This window comes from Spea bombifrons, chromosome 2 (genome assembly GCF_027358695.1).
Source record: "Spea bombifrons isolate aSpeBom1 chromosome 2, aSpeBom1.2.pri, whole genome shotgun sequence".
NCBI lineage: Eukaryota > Metazoa > Chordata > Amphibia > Anura > Pelobatidae > Spea > Spea bombifrons.
In genome coordinates, this window is record NC_071088.1 from 10,851,874 (window position 1) to 10,868,756 (window position 16,883).

A 16,883-nucleotide genomic window follows, 5' to 3' on the forward strand; every position below is an offset into this window, starting at 1 on the left:
GTAACACCACCAAGTTGACCCAAAACCTGTTAGAGTTACCTCCAGAGGCTGCAAGCCAATACATATATTGGGGACAATTTCCAGCACCATTACAGCCATCCATCACTTCTCCTACAGCAAGAGATGCGCGTTCAGACTTCTTATCAGTTTGTATTATGAGAACACAGAAAGTTTTTGCTTCTACAACTTCTGGTACTTTAATAGTGGACTCTTCATATTTGTTTTGAGAAAATATAAAGTTTTGTGTATAACCTGCATTCATGTGCAATATTTCTTTAAAGGCATCCTACCAGCAAATACGTGCATTCAATGGGGTGTCCATAATGAAGCAGAATACTTCTTTAATGTTAAACCTTAACACACACAAACATGGGTATACATAAAAAAAGAAACAATATTTTTAGTATAGCTAGGTTATCCATATATTGTACAATCTGTGTAGAAGAGATAAGCCTAGAATGTTTATTTCATGAGTTAAAATCAAGCCTTCTGTCTCATAGTCGTCAAAACACACTTTCTAGTAAATGCATGTTCATTTTGGCATTTTGCACTCATGGAAAAAAAAAAGCTAAGGTGACAAAGAACAATTACGTAACTACCGGGGGAATTCACTTCTACCAATTAGTGCTGTGAGCCAGTTGTTTAATTAAATCCTAAGTAGCGCACCTGCAACGTGTCTGCACTTAAGACATGTTTACTTTCCCTGGCTGCTTGGAAAAAAAAAAAAGCAGAAAATGTATAGTGTCTCTTACCCAAAATATCGAGTCCGGGGGAGAGATTTGACCCTTTACCTGCTTAGCTTGACTATCCACAAAGCAGCCTATGCTACTACCGAGTTTAACCCTTTAATACAAAAATTCATCATGTAGGGCAATGCAGTAAACATGTTCCGTAATCATCCGAGGTTAAAAAAAAAAAAGCCACGTGGTCTCCATAATCCAGGGCCCCAGGAGACCCAACATGTATTACTGGGTTATACATGCTAATCTTGTCATATGTATGTTGAATTTAGTGGTGTAAGAATTGATTACAATGTATAATTATGATGCTATTTGGCTTGAAGTCAAATTACTTGCCATACCACCAGGCAAACTGACCTTTCACCTCGGTGAGATAGATAAATGCTTTTTTTTAATTTACATTAACAGAGCATAACATAGCCCATATGTTGACAATTTGTAAATGGTTAAATGTTTAAAAATATTTTTTTATTGAAACCAAGCGGCTCTGCAGAGCGCTTCTAGGTAGAGATATTGAGCAAGGCATGGGGGTACTGGAAGGACAAAGTTATATAAAAATAAGTATGATGTGGCATCTCAGTGTGGTAGGATAAATGTTGATGTATTTGCTGTAGATGATGTTTTTACTGTACTGAGCAACATAGAGAAAAGAGGGCTTTTCTGAAGGTCAGTCTTGAGATGAGGTCTTGAGAGTCAGTCTTAAGGGTTTATGAACCAACCAAAGATACATTTATCACACCTTAGAAGATAGGGGTGGAGTGTCAACAACTCCAATTCAATTTTTCTTTGAATTTAAGGATGAGGCTCCTTACTTCTATCTGACAGCCTACTAGACTAATAGACATGGTTCATTCTGCCACAAAGCACTTTCAGAATTTTCTTGTTATTTTAATGTCTTACAGACTCACACAATGTACAGTATGTTTTTTACGTTGTGATTAATTCTATTCATACATATATACTCTTCCTTATAGGACACCTACTTGGACTTTCTCATGATGATTCTAACTTCTGCAAAGAAAATTTCGGTTCTCCCGAAGACAAACGTCTCATGTCGTCTGTCCTGACTAGCATCGATGCTTCTAAACCATGGTCAAAATGCACATCTGCCACAATCACAGACTTCTTGGATGATGGTCATGGTAAGATTCCATTTCATTCCTCAATGATGTAATTACATAGTAGAATATTAGCTGATGCGTTTTATAAACTGTAGAAGGGTGGAGTAGAACTTGGACAAAGTGGTGATGTGTTGATGTATCTGTGGAGGCTTCCATGATACATCATCTGAAATGTTGACCTCACTACAGCACATTTTTTTAGATCCTTTGGGTGAATTTTGATTCTACCTCAACATTCTAGATATGTTTCCAGCCTGTTCTGTATAGAGACCTCTAACTCCCACTGTAGGTTTCAGATTTGATTAGCTCTAGATAGAAAGAGAGAGAGAGACAGAGGGAAAGAGAGAGATGTGGAACATGTGTACTTTTATTTTGACATTCTTGTCATCCTTAATACACACGGTAGGCATTTAGCCTTTAGAAAGAGAAATGGGACACGCGTGATTTTAATTTCTGTCCTCATTTCTATTCAGCCAAGGATCTGTTTGAATCATAGATAGACAAACAGATACATAAAAGGACAAACAGATACTCAATCCAAGATCGCCTGTGTATACAAACGTGATTAAATAAACTCATAATAACAGGTGCTTAACAGACACTTTTGTAGCAATACATTTTTTTGGACTACATGTATGTAGTTACTAGCGAAGTAGATACTCATCAAACAAACAAGTCATGTAAACAAAGGAAGTTGGACACATACTTGAATGAAAGAAAATAGGCTACAAAAAGAATGAGTGGGATGGTTCTTGGCTAGCAAACCAAAATATAGTTTGGATGAGCACATGACCTCAGTGTTTTTTGCCCCAAATCACTTAAACTAAAGTATTTCCTTTCCCACAAAGCATGTGATGTACAAGAACACCTGTCCTTGCGGTTTTCTTCTTGGAAGAACAAGCTTTCATTTGAAAAAACATGTAACAGATCCTGGTTCTAAGGAGAATATTAGAGAAAAGCAGACATCGTTTAGGGGTATATTTTTCTTCAAAGGTTGTGGATGCTTTTCTTATGTCAGTAACAGGGAAACAACATTTCACAGCTTTATAAGAGCCATTTAGCCCATATGGTCTAGACATTTACATTTTAGATCATTTATAATCCCTTTATTTCTCTTATATACAATCTGTTTTGTTTATTCCGCAATGTGTCCTGTGAATCTATCAAATACGGGGCAAAATCCAGTGTTTTTATGGCAGGTTACATCATCAGGCCCTTTCAAGTAGAAAGAAGCAAACAGTTAATTAAAGTCTCCCAGAAATAACCATATAGTATACATTTTAAAAAACTGACTCTTTCATTGTTTGATTTCACATTTGATTTTTTTTTATTTTGGCCCACCCTAGAGATCTGACCATAATTGAAAGCTTTGGGATTGCAAGTATTTTTAGAGGAGTCCAATTTCACGAATGCACTGAAAGGATTTAGAGAAATAGAGATATGGAGCGAATAGGAAGGTTGTAATTTAAATCAGAATCAGGGATTGAAGTTCAAGAAGAACTAACAGTTTTAGTGGCATCGCTTGGCAATTTCACCACTGTGTAAGAGTTATGTTTAGGCAATGACTTCAGATGAATTAGTCCAGATCAAACAAACTTCCAGATTTATTTATTTAAAAAAGAACAGTGAATTCTACTAATGTAAACAGAAGAAGAGGATATTTGTCAATTTAAAAGAACCAATATCACAACAGAGCCCCACCTTGTATACATTTCATGGGTCAGGAGGAGATTTCATCCCGGTGGCCCTGTGTCAGAGACCGGGTCCATACAGACGACTGTAATGACCCAGAGCGCCCCAAAGATTGTGTCCAGGAGTATTTGCGCAGTAGCGGAGTAGGACAGGGCCTGGTGCAGGGTGACTGCACTCATCCGGGTGGGCATCTAGGGTTATGCAGCCACATACCAGCACCCTGACATGGCAGCTGATACAGTCCGGAACAAAGCAGAACTTGGAGATATCCTGCAAGCACCCTGGAGCAGGCATGAGACATAGCACTAGACTCATGTGCAGGATGCTGCAGGCTGGGAGAATGGAAGCTAAGCAGAGTATCCACAGAAACGTAGCAAGCAAGGAGGACAGAACAAGGAACAGGGAGAACGAGCAAGGAACATAAGAAGACAGGACATACCTGATACAGGGCACAACAAAGGACAGAGAACAAGGCAAGGAACACAGGGGAGAGGAGAGAGGAACCAAAATCCTCAGATGTTTCAGGGTAGGAGGGCAAAGGTACATAAGAGACAGACAAACATGAATACAGGAACTAGCCTAGGACTAAACTTATAGGATCATGATGTGTTGATTCTAGTGATTCATGCGTCTTACAACTTCATATTGATTTTCTCATAATATCGTTGTCCAAGTGCCCTTTTCAGTGCAGCTCAGGATGTGAACAAATTCACCTTCTTTCTATGTGACATGATAACATGATGATGTAACGCATATAATTATGACATTTAAATGGATGTATCCTTAGTTTTTGTTGTGTCAGTAGAAGTTCGTGTTGTCTGTTTTGGGTTAGAGTCAACCCTTAATTATCTCATCTCAATCTCCGGTCCAAAGGGATTATTACCCATGTTAAAAAGTGTACTACAGTTACCAGTACAGCAACAGGCAGTGCTGAGATTAACCCTTATGCCTGAAACCAGAATGTGGAACTTTGCAGAAGAGGTTAACGGCACATTAAGTTTAACGGTCACATTTTTTTTAAGTTTAATGTGAAAAAAACAATACATTCCCTTTATGTTCTGCTTATGTGCAAATGCTGTGTTTAGTGCATATGCCTCTAATTATAACACAAGACACTTTATGTTATTGGGGTGCATATATGTAATGTATAAACATGTGATGGACATATATTACTGTGTTAAATCCAGTTCCACCATGCCTTGGATCGAATAAGATAGCCACGGCTCTTAAACACAAGCAGATCTGAATCACTACTACACTGGTGAATTGAGGAATTTCCGTTTTAGGATTATAAAATAAAACTCATTCATCCTAAATAAAAAAAAAAAGTATAATATCAGGAACATTCTTTGTAGTTTAGCTAACATAATTCGATTCAGATAAAACAAAGTGTTTTTTTTTTTTATTCATAGAGAACAAAGTTAATGTATTTCATTATTATTCTACAAGACACGCCATTCTTTTTTTTTCAGATTGTATTGGTCTTCTGGCACAGTTAATTATTCTGATAAAGAAAGAAAAAAGCATATTTCTTTATCGGACTTAATAACATTAACCAAAAACCATGACAGAAAACTACTTGAAGTTCACTGCCAGACATTTCTTTCGGTTAGGCTAATGCTGTAAGTTTGTCCGAGGACACAACTAAAATGTATAAAAACTCTGAAACATTCCGTTAAGGAACAATCCAACTAATTTATTTTTCCACTCACTAAAGAGAAATAGATTACTATGAGCATTGCTATATATACTGCTAATGATTATCGCATAACTGACCTGAGAGAAGTCCCTGGGAGCTGCTGACCGTTGGTTGACTTGTAAAAACTACAACACATATGCATTAACCATTTAAATGACATGGGGGGCATAGAATTTTTTTTTTTTATCTTAAGGTCCACGTCTCATTAGAGCGCCATGAAAGTGTGACCATATGTTGTCGGTATATATTTGCACGGAGAAAGGAATGTCGAAAGAATGGGCCGAATGGTTCATATCTGCCGTCACTTTCTATGTTTCTATGAATTAAAGCCAATAAGGAATCTAATCTGCTGCCAATAATTTCTTTTTTTTTGTTAATCAAAGGATTTATTTGATTGCCAACACCTGATGTAATGTTTTACGGTAGGGTTGTACTACATCTTTCCAAAATCTTCCTCAGACTCCTCCTTCAGTTCCCTAAGCAAGTTTTTAGGTTCCGTTAGATTTATTTCTATAGCGCCAGCAGATTCCGTTTTACAATCAGAGTCGGTAGGATACATTTAAAATCACAAAACGTAGCAAACTGGTACAAAAGGAGAAGAGGGCCCTGCTCTTGTGTGCTTACAATCTAGTTGACAGGGCTGCAGACAGGGCCAGCAGTGCTACCTATAGGCAAGGTAGGCGCCGACTACAGTGCAGATATACGTGGGGCACCTTCTTTGGGGTGGACTGGACCACCCAACACTGGAGGAGCAGGGCCAGCAGAGGGCAGTCCACCGCAGACGATGCGCTCGTGGACCTCTGTCTCACTGCTCCCTCACAGTGCCAGCGATTGCTCCTGAGTTTGCGTGTGATTATCACTGTAGTGAATCAATTTAACATTTACTGACTTGTCTCATAAACTAATACTAAAATAACATGTCTTTCAAAATTCAACAGTAGATATAAAACTATGGACTGCACGGAAATGTGTCCTAAGAAGTACTTTATGTACAGCGATGGAGACATAGAGTTGGATAAAATTATTTATTAAGGAACACATGGAATGTTACAATGTAATCCTCACCATTGTCAAGCTTACCCAAGCACTTTCCCTGAACCTTTGCATAAGAGACTACTTAGGACATTACCTAGGACCCCACCAGCAGACCACGTCACCAGATACTTCCCAATATGCAAAAATAGCCAATCTTAGTTTAAGTGGAAGTAACTTTTCATAAATGAAATAAAATATACTGTATGTTACTAATTAAATATTTATATTTCATTATTCTAAACACCTTTGAGTAGTTTCACTGGGTATTCATGAAAATAATGTAGAGGTGTAACGTTATTGGGGAACCTTGACAGCTGAAAATATTCTTGGGTCGATGCAAAAGGCACCAAACTCCAGGACTCCCTAGGTTGAGATCCAGCTATAAGTCATTGCAGTTTAGGTAGGGTTTACTCAGAAACAGCTTAGTGAACGGTCTACCCATTGTACAGCTCTATGGACTATGACAGTGCTATATAAAACAATATATATTAATAATAATATTAATAACAGTGAATTCACCAAGTCATTTTACCAATTAGCAGGCAAACTCAGTTAATGATGTTACCAGTTTTTGTTATTGAGGTGAAATAACACAGGGTGTCATTCAAAACCAATGTAACACCCCAAGCACATAAAGGATTAATATCCCGTGTGCCTGATAAATTGAATCCCAATGTATTCAGTTTTAGTACTTCTAAAGAGAGAATCCCAATCCTGGAAATCTTCATTGTTATTTTATTTTGCAGTGAATTAGTGCTGCGGTTTCTAAAATGCCTTCCTACTTATTCATTTAAAACATGTCCCCTATTCACAGGACCGGCAAAGCCGAGAGAATGACTTCCTGATGAATAGATGTTTTCCCCCTGTGTATCGAGTATACGATCCTTAAATGGATTAGTAAACGGTATAACGCTTTGCCTTAACTGGAGAACGTAGCGTATCTTAGCCTAGCAGAGAAAACAAATAACCACTGACCCAAAAAAAAAAGAAAGAAAGAAAGAAACGGAGAACGCCGAATTCCTCAACAGAGTCAGAGGCTAGATGAGGTCACGCTGGTTCTGTTTTGGAAATTACAGACTGTTTTCACGTTGGCCTTTGTGCTTTTTACCAACAGTCTGTTTTAATGTTCCAGTTTACAAGCTTGTTTTTTTTTCCCTCATAATGCCAGCTACTCATTTCGAGAGCAGGGACTGGCGTTCAAAGCTATCGACGGGGACAAGGGATGTAAGTGTTAGCTGCTTGAATTCCGGTGGAATCGTGCCAGACACTGCATTCTTTGAGAGCCACCTCCACTATGTAGCCGCGGAATTAATACGGTTTTATTTCTTGTAAGAAACTGCTGACAGTTATGAAATCCTATTTAGAAGGATATGGAAAACATTAGCACGGACTGAGTTCACCGTGACTTTTAATCGTATATATATCCATAAAAGTACATGTTAACATTATTCACTAAATATCTTAATACTAAACAACATGGTCCATGACTTAACCCTTTTAGCTTTTCCAAGTTACTAACCTCATGGCATTGAAACAGCCAGAGTTTTGGAATCTGTTCAACATTCTTAAAAATTCCGTAAATGCCTCCTTATATTCTTCTGTGATCTTTCTATTGATACCCAAATGTTTTACAGAAATATACATCGAGGCAAAAAGAATCCAGTTTAGGGGATTTATGGGTTAAAATGCAAGTTTCCACTATTGGAAAACACTTTGTGGTGCCCACCAATTTATATTTATATTTCATAGCTGCAAAGAGGAGGACAATGATGTCCATGAGGGCCAGAGTGGGCCTTGACTGGGGTGCCATGTAGGGTTAGGCCTGATGTCATTTCTTGGGAGGTGGAGCCACGGGAGGTTATTTAAGGACAGGTGTCATTTTTTTTTATTTTTTTTTATAATTATTACTATTATTATTATTATTATTGTAATAAAGAGAGTCATCCGATTGTAGATGGCTAAAATGTTGCTCTATTTTAAAGATCTCCTATGTAGATCTTAGGGTCACCATTAATAATTGCGACATATATTAAACAGGACACATGACAGATATTTTTTTTTATTTGGAGCTTGCGGATATAACAAAAACATTTACAAATTATATACATGTGACTTTATACATACGAGTAATAAACAAAAATAATTAGCTAACATAAAATGTGCCTGTTTCAAGGTCAAAATATCTATTGCATACAAGATTTCTAAAGGTTCAAAACATTACTAGTTATTTCTTAAATCTTGTATAGTACATGTATTGTTTTATATAGCGCCATCATATTCTGCAGCGCTGTACAATGGGTAGACCGGACATGACAATAGTGTACAACATAACAATTTGACATATTTAAAATTTTAAAATCCAATAATGTGTTTTTCAGGAAACTGCTTGTTAGATCAGCCACGAAATCAGATTTTGGGGCCCGAGGAACTTCCTGGCCAGAGGTACGACGCTATCCGCCAGTGCAAGCTTGCATTCGGTCCTGCCTACACCGTGTGCCCCGGGATGGATGTTTGTTCTTGGCTATGGTGTGCCGTTATTCGCCAAGGTCAGATGGTATGTTTAACGAAGAAACTGCCTGCCGTGGAGGGAACACCATGTGGAAAAGGAAGAATATGTCTTCATGGCAAGTGTGTCGATAAAGCCAAGAAGAAATATTACTCGGTATGTATGAGCACAAATTTAAGCTTAACTAACCATGCATTCTGTCTCCTAGAAATACAGAACTGTCAACTGCTATAATACTATAACTAATAATAAGAATAAAAGTGGATCACAATGGGATCATGAAAAAATAAACCAGTGGATTATTTAGTACATTTATTTATTTTTTTACCTATTTACTTACTTATTTTTTTATTATTGCAACCATATTTTTCCTTATTCTCAGAATGTATCGGCCCTTTTAAATAATGTCAAACAAGTGCTGCCATTGATCTCCTGTGTTGAATGGAGGGGCGTTTTATTTCTTCGAAATCCTTATTCTTAGAAGTATTCCTTATATTTGGCAGGTTTCAAGTCATGGAAACTGGGGCTCTTGGGGTCCCTGGGGACAATGTTCCCGAACGTGCGGCGGAGGTGTCCAGTTTGCTTATCGTCACTGTAACAACCCTGCTCCAAGAAACAGCGGAAGATACTGCACAGGAAAGCGAGCTATCCATCGCTCGTGTAACGTTAACCCATGTCCAGCTAACGGTAAGGACATTATTCCTCACATCGGATTGACAGTGTTACCGCAAAGCAGAGAACAGTATTTAAATGTGTGAATTGAGACAAAAATCGAGGGGTCAGAATTTGTCAACTCCTGATCGAGAATATTGAATTAGAAGAAAAAGCTTCATAAAATTGTTGGCAAACTCCGGTCCATTCCACATATCTAAATATGTGTGAGATTTGGAGAGAACACCTGACACACTCATTCTCCATTTGAGCAGATTTTCTTAAAAAAATCTTAAAACCCAAGTGCAAAGCTTACTGATGTTGATCTCGACATATGATGGGTCAAATATGACAAGCCAACCCTTCAACCATGTCCCTCAAAGCTAAGTTGGGTTTGTTAAGCAAGTGTAACATTTGCTGGTAATTTCACCATACAGAAATAAGTCACCCTTAGAATGGGAATGTCTGAATCAGGGAGGGAATTATCATACTCCCTGAGGGTCTCCCGCACATGAACTTCCCACAATGATCCCTGATCTATTGATTAGTAAAACAAAGTGCTAACTGTTTCAATCCATGTTTTCTAGATAAACGTTAAACTTCTGTTCTGGGCAATCTCAAATCTACCTGGTTTCATTTTTTAATAGTACAACATTTTAAACAATAGCTTGAGTGAGATAAAAAATATTAAATTAATCTGTTCTTAAATGTCCAGCATGACTAGGTCTTACCTACATTGCTGATATAAAGACACGTAGACAATATAGACAACGTTCTGGAGTACTCTGCATAAATTGCATCTTATTATCTCCATACATATGTCCATCTTCCTTAAAATACACCTCATCGTTGCATTAAGAATTCTTGTAGAGATACCATTTAAAGGTGCTGTTCCACCAACTCTGCCTAAATAAATTCAACATTAGAAAAGGTCTTTCTTGCTACTTTTGAATTGTCAGCAGGTAGAATCAGATCACACATCTAAATTTAGCTATTATCTGACTGAACAGAAAGCTCCTGTGACTTAACATCTAATTCTATGTTTGGCCCAATAAAAGATATCAAATTGAACTAAAGGTTAATTTTTTTATAATGCAGCCATATACATTTTGCTTCAACAGAATTCTTCAAAACAGCTAGCGTATCTGAATATAGCAATACCAAATAATTGAAGTCGACACTTAACACGTCTTTTTTTTAATTTACATTCTGTAGCTAAATCCTTCCGACAGCAGCAGTGTGAAGCAAGAAATGGCTATCAGTCTGATGCAAAAGGCATGAAGACATTTGTTGAGTGGGTTCCTAAATATGCCGGTGTTCAGCCTGGAGATGTATGCAAGCTTATATGCCAAGCCAAAGGAACGGGATATTACATCGTGTTTTCACAAAAGGTGATTTTAGAAATATTCTATACCTGGTAACTTTTTTAACCCTTCCCAGGTCCAATAGCTGAAAGAATAATATAATATGCATTTGTGAATATTAAAATCTATAAAATATTCACTGATTACTTAATCCTAAAGTATCGTGTAATGCATAATACCTATGCTGTTTCACAAGAGCTCTGAAGCTGTGATTGGAAATAGAAAATGAGCTTATTTCAGGACAAGAAATATGTATTTTGGGCAGCATCGTGATCATTTCGATCAGTAAATTGTGTGAATTGCATGCTACCATTGTTATGTTTAATGCTACAATCAGACTAGAAAAATTGCATTTTGTGTGCGAAAAGAAATCTATTAAAGGGCTGGAACAGCTTATTTCAATAACCATGTTCCACGCGCACATGAATTACTGCTTTCAAAAGTAAGGAGCTTTTTTTTCTGTCTCTTGAACCCCCAGGTTACCGACGGCACTGAATGTAGACCTTACAGTAACTCGGTCTGTGTAAGGGGGAAGTGTGTCCGCACTGGTTGTGACGGTATCATCGGCTCCAAGCTCCAGTTTGATAAATGCGGGGTTTGTGGAGGTGATAATTCCAGCTGCACAAAGGTTATGGGCACTTTCACAACTAAAAGGTATTACAAAAACCATGTATTTATATAGTATAAGATACTTAACAACATCCCAACCCTCGGAGTGATGTGCACAGCCCTTTGCTCACTATAGGCCCATGAAAAGCCCAGTCTCCTCCTTTTTTGGGTCTATTCACTAAGAAGTTGAATGGTCAGTCGAGTAAAAGGATAACTGACTGACCATACTCAGGTTCGGACTCAGCTTCACTCACGTGCCCTCACATTCTAGTCTCACAAATTCACTAACATTTGAGTTGCTTCCTTTAACCAAATTTTGGAATGTGGTTTTATAGCATTGATCTGTTTTTCTGCTCCCTAATACCTGTGCATCTTTATAGAACATAAATCTAAAGCAAAAAAGTCATATTAGACCCCAACTTGAACAACTATACTTTATATGAAGTTTTCCTCTGCGGAACCTCGCTCCAGCAGCCCTTCCCAAACACCAAGCTGCCTGACTTTTAAACTTTTTCTGATGGAAGACTGAGTACTTCTAATGGAAAAATGCTATTTTAAAGCAAAAAGTAAGCCTAAGTTATTTTTTCCCGCAAAGAGGTTTGCTCGTTCAGTTTAGACGCATGCGCTGGTGGCACCTCAGGTATGTTTAAATAGCTAGATTCTTGAAACCAATTTGAATGCACTCATGTGTTGCAAAGGTTTACTCTGGTTTAAATGATGCAGTATAAAAGTCCACTTAACGCTTGTTTAAAACAAATGAGTTAAAAGGGAAAATTCACAGCTAAAATAATAGGTATGATCTAGATCTGCCGCCAGATAAACTGAGAGCCAGAGCTTCTTAACATGAGTAGAGCTTTATGACACCCAACAGCTTTCAGATGCCCCCAATCCTTGCAATTCCACCCATAGTGGTCCAAGACACAGTTCGCTGTGCAATTCAATCATATGGAAGAAGTTCACCATGATTAGCTATGAAGGTTAGAAGAAGTTGAGAAGCTCAAAGGTGAAAAACTTGTGAGTTCCTTCTTTGTGCAGCACAATACTGAAACCACTAAAATTAAACAGGTCAACACATAAATTCTCGTGCCGTAGGAATTAAGGCTGTGATTCGCTTTGAGTGAATCATGTCAAAAAAGTTAGGAAGGATTCAAAGATGGACCATACCATTCCTCCATGCAGGAAGTGGAGTTGGAGTTCCTAATAGACTTCCTGTGTAGCGGAGGGAAATCAGTGATTGTTGTGTTTTCTTTTCCCGAGCTAATAAAACATATACAATTCCCATTAAAATATAAACGTCACGCTAAGGAATTAGTTATATATATGTATATCATGTCATTTTTTTAGGAATAATGTTTTGTTGGAGATATATGCTGTAGAGGTAACTGCCTTTCAAGACATTTGTGTCTGGCGAAAGAGTGGTTAATTAAAACCATAGTTTTGTGATTTTCTCAATGTTTTCTTTCGACATTTTTCTTTCTTGTACCCTAAAAGCAAATAGTTTCATACTGTCCTGCTTAGCAGATGTAAGAGCTGAAAGAACAATTATTTATTTTCTTTAATCTTAAAGTGTCCTCGATAAACGTTACTAAAAAAAAGATTTTACGCGGCTTCGCAGTGCATTCACTAAAAGGGCTATTTCTGTACCAAAATAATTGAACTATTTAACCTCAAGAAGAATAGAGAATGTTTTGATTGTCATAGAAAATGTATGGGTTTTTTTTCCACTTGCTTTTTTTGTGAGTACATTTAGGAAAACAGTGAAAATAAATGACATAGTTTAACATCAACCAAATGTTTCATTTTCTCAGAATTTTAAATGTTTTGGTTGAACACACTAAATAAATCTATGTAATATGGTTAAGAATTAATAAAAAAAAGTAATGTATATGTAGTACAAACATAGAAATTACCACTTTAAAAAATATATAGGATAGGTGTACCCATTTTAGCTTTAATATCATGATTTCTATGATATTCCTTCCCATTTAGCCTTTCTCGACCATGTAAATCTGTATAGAATAAAAAAAATAGAAAGAAAATCCTAGTTTTCTATTTTTAAAGGTGCTGTTCCACTGAATCTTCTAAATCTAAATGCAACATTATTATCGTTATAATCATTATAATCATCCTTCCTTGTACTATCGACTGTTCAAACCTTTTTTTTCCCGAGAAATAATGATGTTTCGTTAAAGTTTTTACACCATTTAAACTTTCGGAGGAAAGAATAATATAATAGATCTGCTTTGGGTTAATTGCCTAACATGCTAGAGAGCTTAATTGCTTATCAATGGGGAAAACAAGTGTTTTGGGTTTTTTTATACATGTTTTCAGCCTGATGCTGAAGCCCTTTGTGATTTATTAAGTTAATACACAGCATCACTTCACCCATTCCTCTTCTCGATACATAGCCTTTTACGTCTTGGCGGTTTTGATTTTAACATAAATAAATAAATGAATCCTCATATGACTACTTAAAAGAAAAAGAAAAAAGTCTGTCTGCATCTCGAACAAGATGGAAGCAAGTCTATAATTTAAAGCCTGTCTCTTCTAATAAAACTCAAAGATTGCCACTAAAAGCATTCTTTTTGTACTCGCTGCATTCGTGAGTTAAAGCAGTCACTCATTCCGAGAGATCCGCGATTGTTGCGGTTGTATGTCTTCATCGCTAAAAGCATCTAAATGAATTAGGCTGTGAACCTTTTGAGATGCTCCCGTAAATGTGTACAGACTGCACTGAATACAAAATGTGTATTTCAGCAGGTTTATTGATTTGTGTGGGCCATTATATATATATATATATATATATATATATAAAATCTAAGAAACCGGAACAAGACAAGTTTTTGATCAAAACAGAGGTTTATTTTATTATTTTACGTATTTTAATATATTAGCCCCATAGCTGGGAAATTACAAATGAGTGGACATCGATATTAACACAAAAAAGAAACTCAATATTCATCAATAAAGCCAAATATGGCCAAAATGTTGTGCTCATATTTTAAAAGCACGTGTAAAAAAAATAAAATAGCTATACTCTGTTTGTTATACTGCAGAGATTATGTATCCAAGCAGACGACGGTCCTTCCCCGACCTGATTGGCTGCTTATTTCACTTTTTATCATATTTTGTAATTTTTATAACCGGCAGAGTCCATAGGAGCTCAAAAAAGTGTTTAGGTGAGTGTTACTGTGAAAATGATCTTGACAGCAGGTAATTGAAATCATTTAAATATCTTAGAAGCTGCCAGATGATGTCGTCCTTTCAACAGCAAGAAGGTTTTATTTTTTTTTCTTAAAAAAAATAGTACTTAGAGGATTTTTTTTACCCCTTTGTTTTCAATGGGTTAAATATATGGATTCAAAGTTTATTTTTGGTGACAGAGCTAACTTTTTTTAATCAGCAATTATATCTAACTTATTAATTAAAAAACGTCACGGCTAAGACGCAATACTCAGTTTGTAACATTTTGTCATTTTTTTTTTTTTTTAGTAAAGGCTACACTGATATTGTCAAGATTCCAGAGGGTGCCACTCATATCAAAGTGCGACAGTACAAGGCTAAAGATCAGACCAGGTTTACAGCATACTTGGCTCTGAAAAAGAAAACAGGAGACTATATCATTAATGGTAAATACATGATATCTACATCCGAAACCATCATTGAAATGGATGGTTTTGTCGTAAACTACACTGGATGGAGCCACGCTGATGACATGTTTCATTCGATGGGACATTCTGCCACCAAGGAGGTTCTTATAGCACAGATTCTTGCAATGGATTCAAGTAAACCCATTGATGTGCGCTACAGCTTCTATGTACCCGCAAAAGAAGTTCTCGCCACAAACAGCATAAACAATATTAACAATGTGGTACCAAAGATAACGCAACCCCAGTGGGTGACGGGACCTTGGCTCTCCTGTTCTAGAACATGTGACACTGGCTGGCATACCAGGACTGTCCAGTGCCAAGATGGACATGGTAAGCTAGCTAAGGGCTGTCTGCTGTCTCAGAGACCATCGGCATTCAAGCAATGCCTGCTGAAAAAGTGTTAACCAAAGGGTCCGCAATGTCTTAAATCACGCAGTACGATAGTACTGATCTACTGTTGATCTGATGTTGGTTAAGATGTTGGAGTTCCACCGAAACAACTCAAGGGCTGTACAGTATTTTGGGTTCCGAAGAAGACATTCATTGAGGTGAATTGCGTGTCGCCCGCAAAAACTGTGCAACAAAGCCTAGAAACCAAGAGGAATATCACAACAATCATTGTATTTGGAGGTTTCTGGGATATTTCAAGATGTCCCTTTTGTGTCACCTACCTCTAGCAACGGACGCCTTGAGGAGCATCTGTTAATGTGTTCTTATGGATGGCATGCAGTAGGTTATACTTGTGGTGTTTTGTAAATATGTGTAATTGGATGTGTACATTCTTTATTTATGCACAGTCATTGACCAAAGTGTTTCTGCGGCTGCTCCAACCATTTCCATTTTGATAAGCGGCTGTAGATATCTACTGGAAATCAAGAGTTTGCACCTGTTTATCGGTTAGTTTTACAGACGAAAATAGCATATGGCAGCAGATTTTTATTATAGAAAGTGTGCTGCCTTAAGACATATCCTCTTAACTTGCAACAACTTTGAATAGGGGTGCATATATATAATTCTAAGGGAATCTAAATTTTAATTAGGTACTGTAAGCTCCCTGTTATCATTTTAGGTTTTTTTCTGTGTATCTGTATATTCTTTTTGCGATAAAGAAAGAGCAAACTGTCTGTAAAAGTGCTTGGGGTGCGCTGGTTACCAGTGTATGTCAAGACCCCACGTGGAACAGATCTAATTTTTGTATAAATTATCCATTACTAGTATTGGCGTTCATAGTTCTGCATTCTCATAGGTTACTTATGAGATGCAGCACTTGCAGTGGCTGAAGAGTCTGCACGTCAAACGTTTCGGGTTCAGGAATACAAAATGTTTCCACATAGAGAGCAAATGTTATGGTGTTATTATCTCGTTATACACGTTAGCGTTTATATTCTCTCTCTTGTTCCATAATATTCACAAAATGAAATTAAAAATATAGACACTCAGAGCCAGAATACCAGTGAGGCACCTTAAATGACTGCCTATGGGTTCACAGGTGTACCAGGCCCCTAACGCAGGACAACTGGGGAGAAGAGAGGATCTCCTCCAACTAGATCACTGTGCCTGTGCTGGCACCGTAAGACAATGCGTGACAATGGAAGGATAAGAGAGAATTTCTGAGCCGATGAAGGAAATGACCTCATACACCCTTCAGTGCATTGTTAATAATGAGGTCACTTAAAAAAGTAGCCATGTCGAGGAGAAATGGATGGCCTAGATGGCCCTTTATTGGATAAAGAAATCATGGTTTGGGCTAAACATATACTACATACTTACAAGTACTTTATATGTCTGTATAGGTTATCTCAGTTTTGCTAATATA

The 16,883-nt window shown here is 37.2% G+C and overlaps 1 protein-coding gene across 1 annotated transcript in view; it reads left to right on the forward strand.

Annotated features, from left to right (window-relative positions):
• Positions 1 to 16,494, forward strand: part of ADAMTS5 (ADAM metallopeptidase with thrombospondin type 1 motif 5) — a 44,677-nt gene extending 28,183 nt beyond the window's left edge. Inside the window, exons 3-8 of the mRNA XM_053454567.1 lie at positions 1,715 to 1,882; positions 8,666 to 8,949; positions 9,297 to 9,480; positions 10,660 to 10,835; positions 11,287 to 11,462; positions 14,910 to 16,494. Coding sequence (XP_053310542.1) covers positions 1,715 to 1,882; positions 8,666 to 8,949; positions 9,297 to 9,480; positions 10,660 to 10,835; positions 11,287 to 11,462; positions 14,910 to 15,471 — 1,550 coding nt within the window. The 3' untranslated portion in view covers positions 15,472 to 16,494. The remainder of the gene's footprint in view (positions 1 to 1,714; positions 1,883 to 8,665; positions 8,950 to 9,296; positions 9,481 to 10,659; positions 10,836 to 11,286; positions 11,463 to 14,909) is intronic.
• Positions 16,495 to 16,883: the final 389 nt, after the last annotated feature.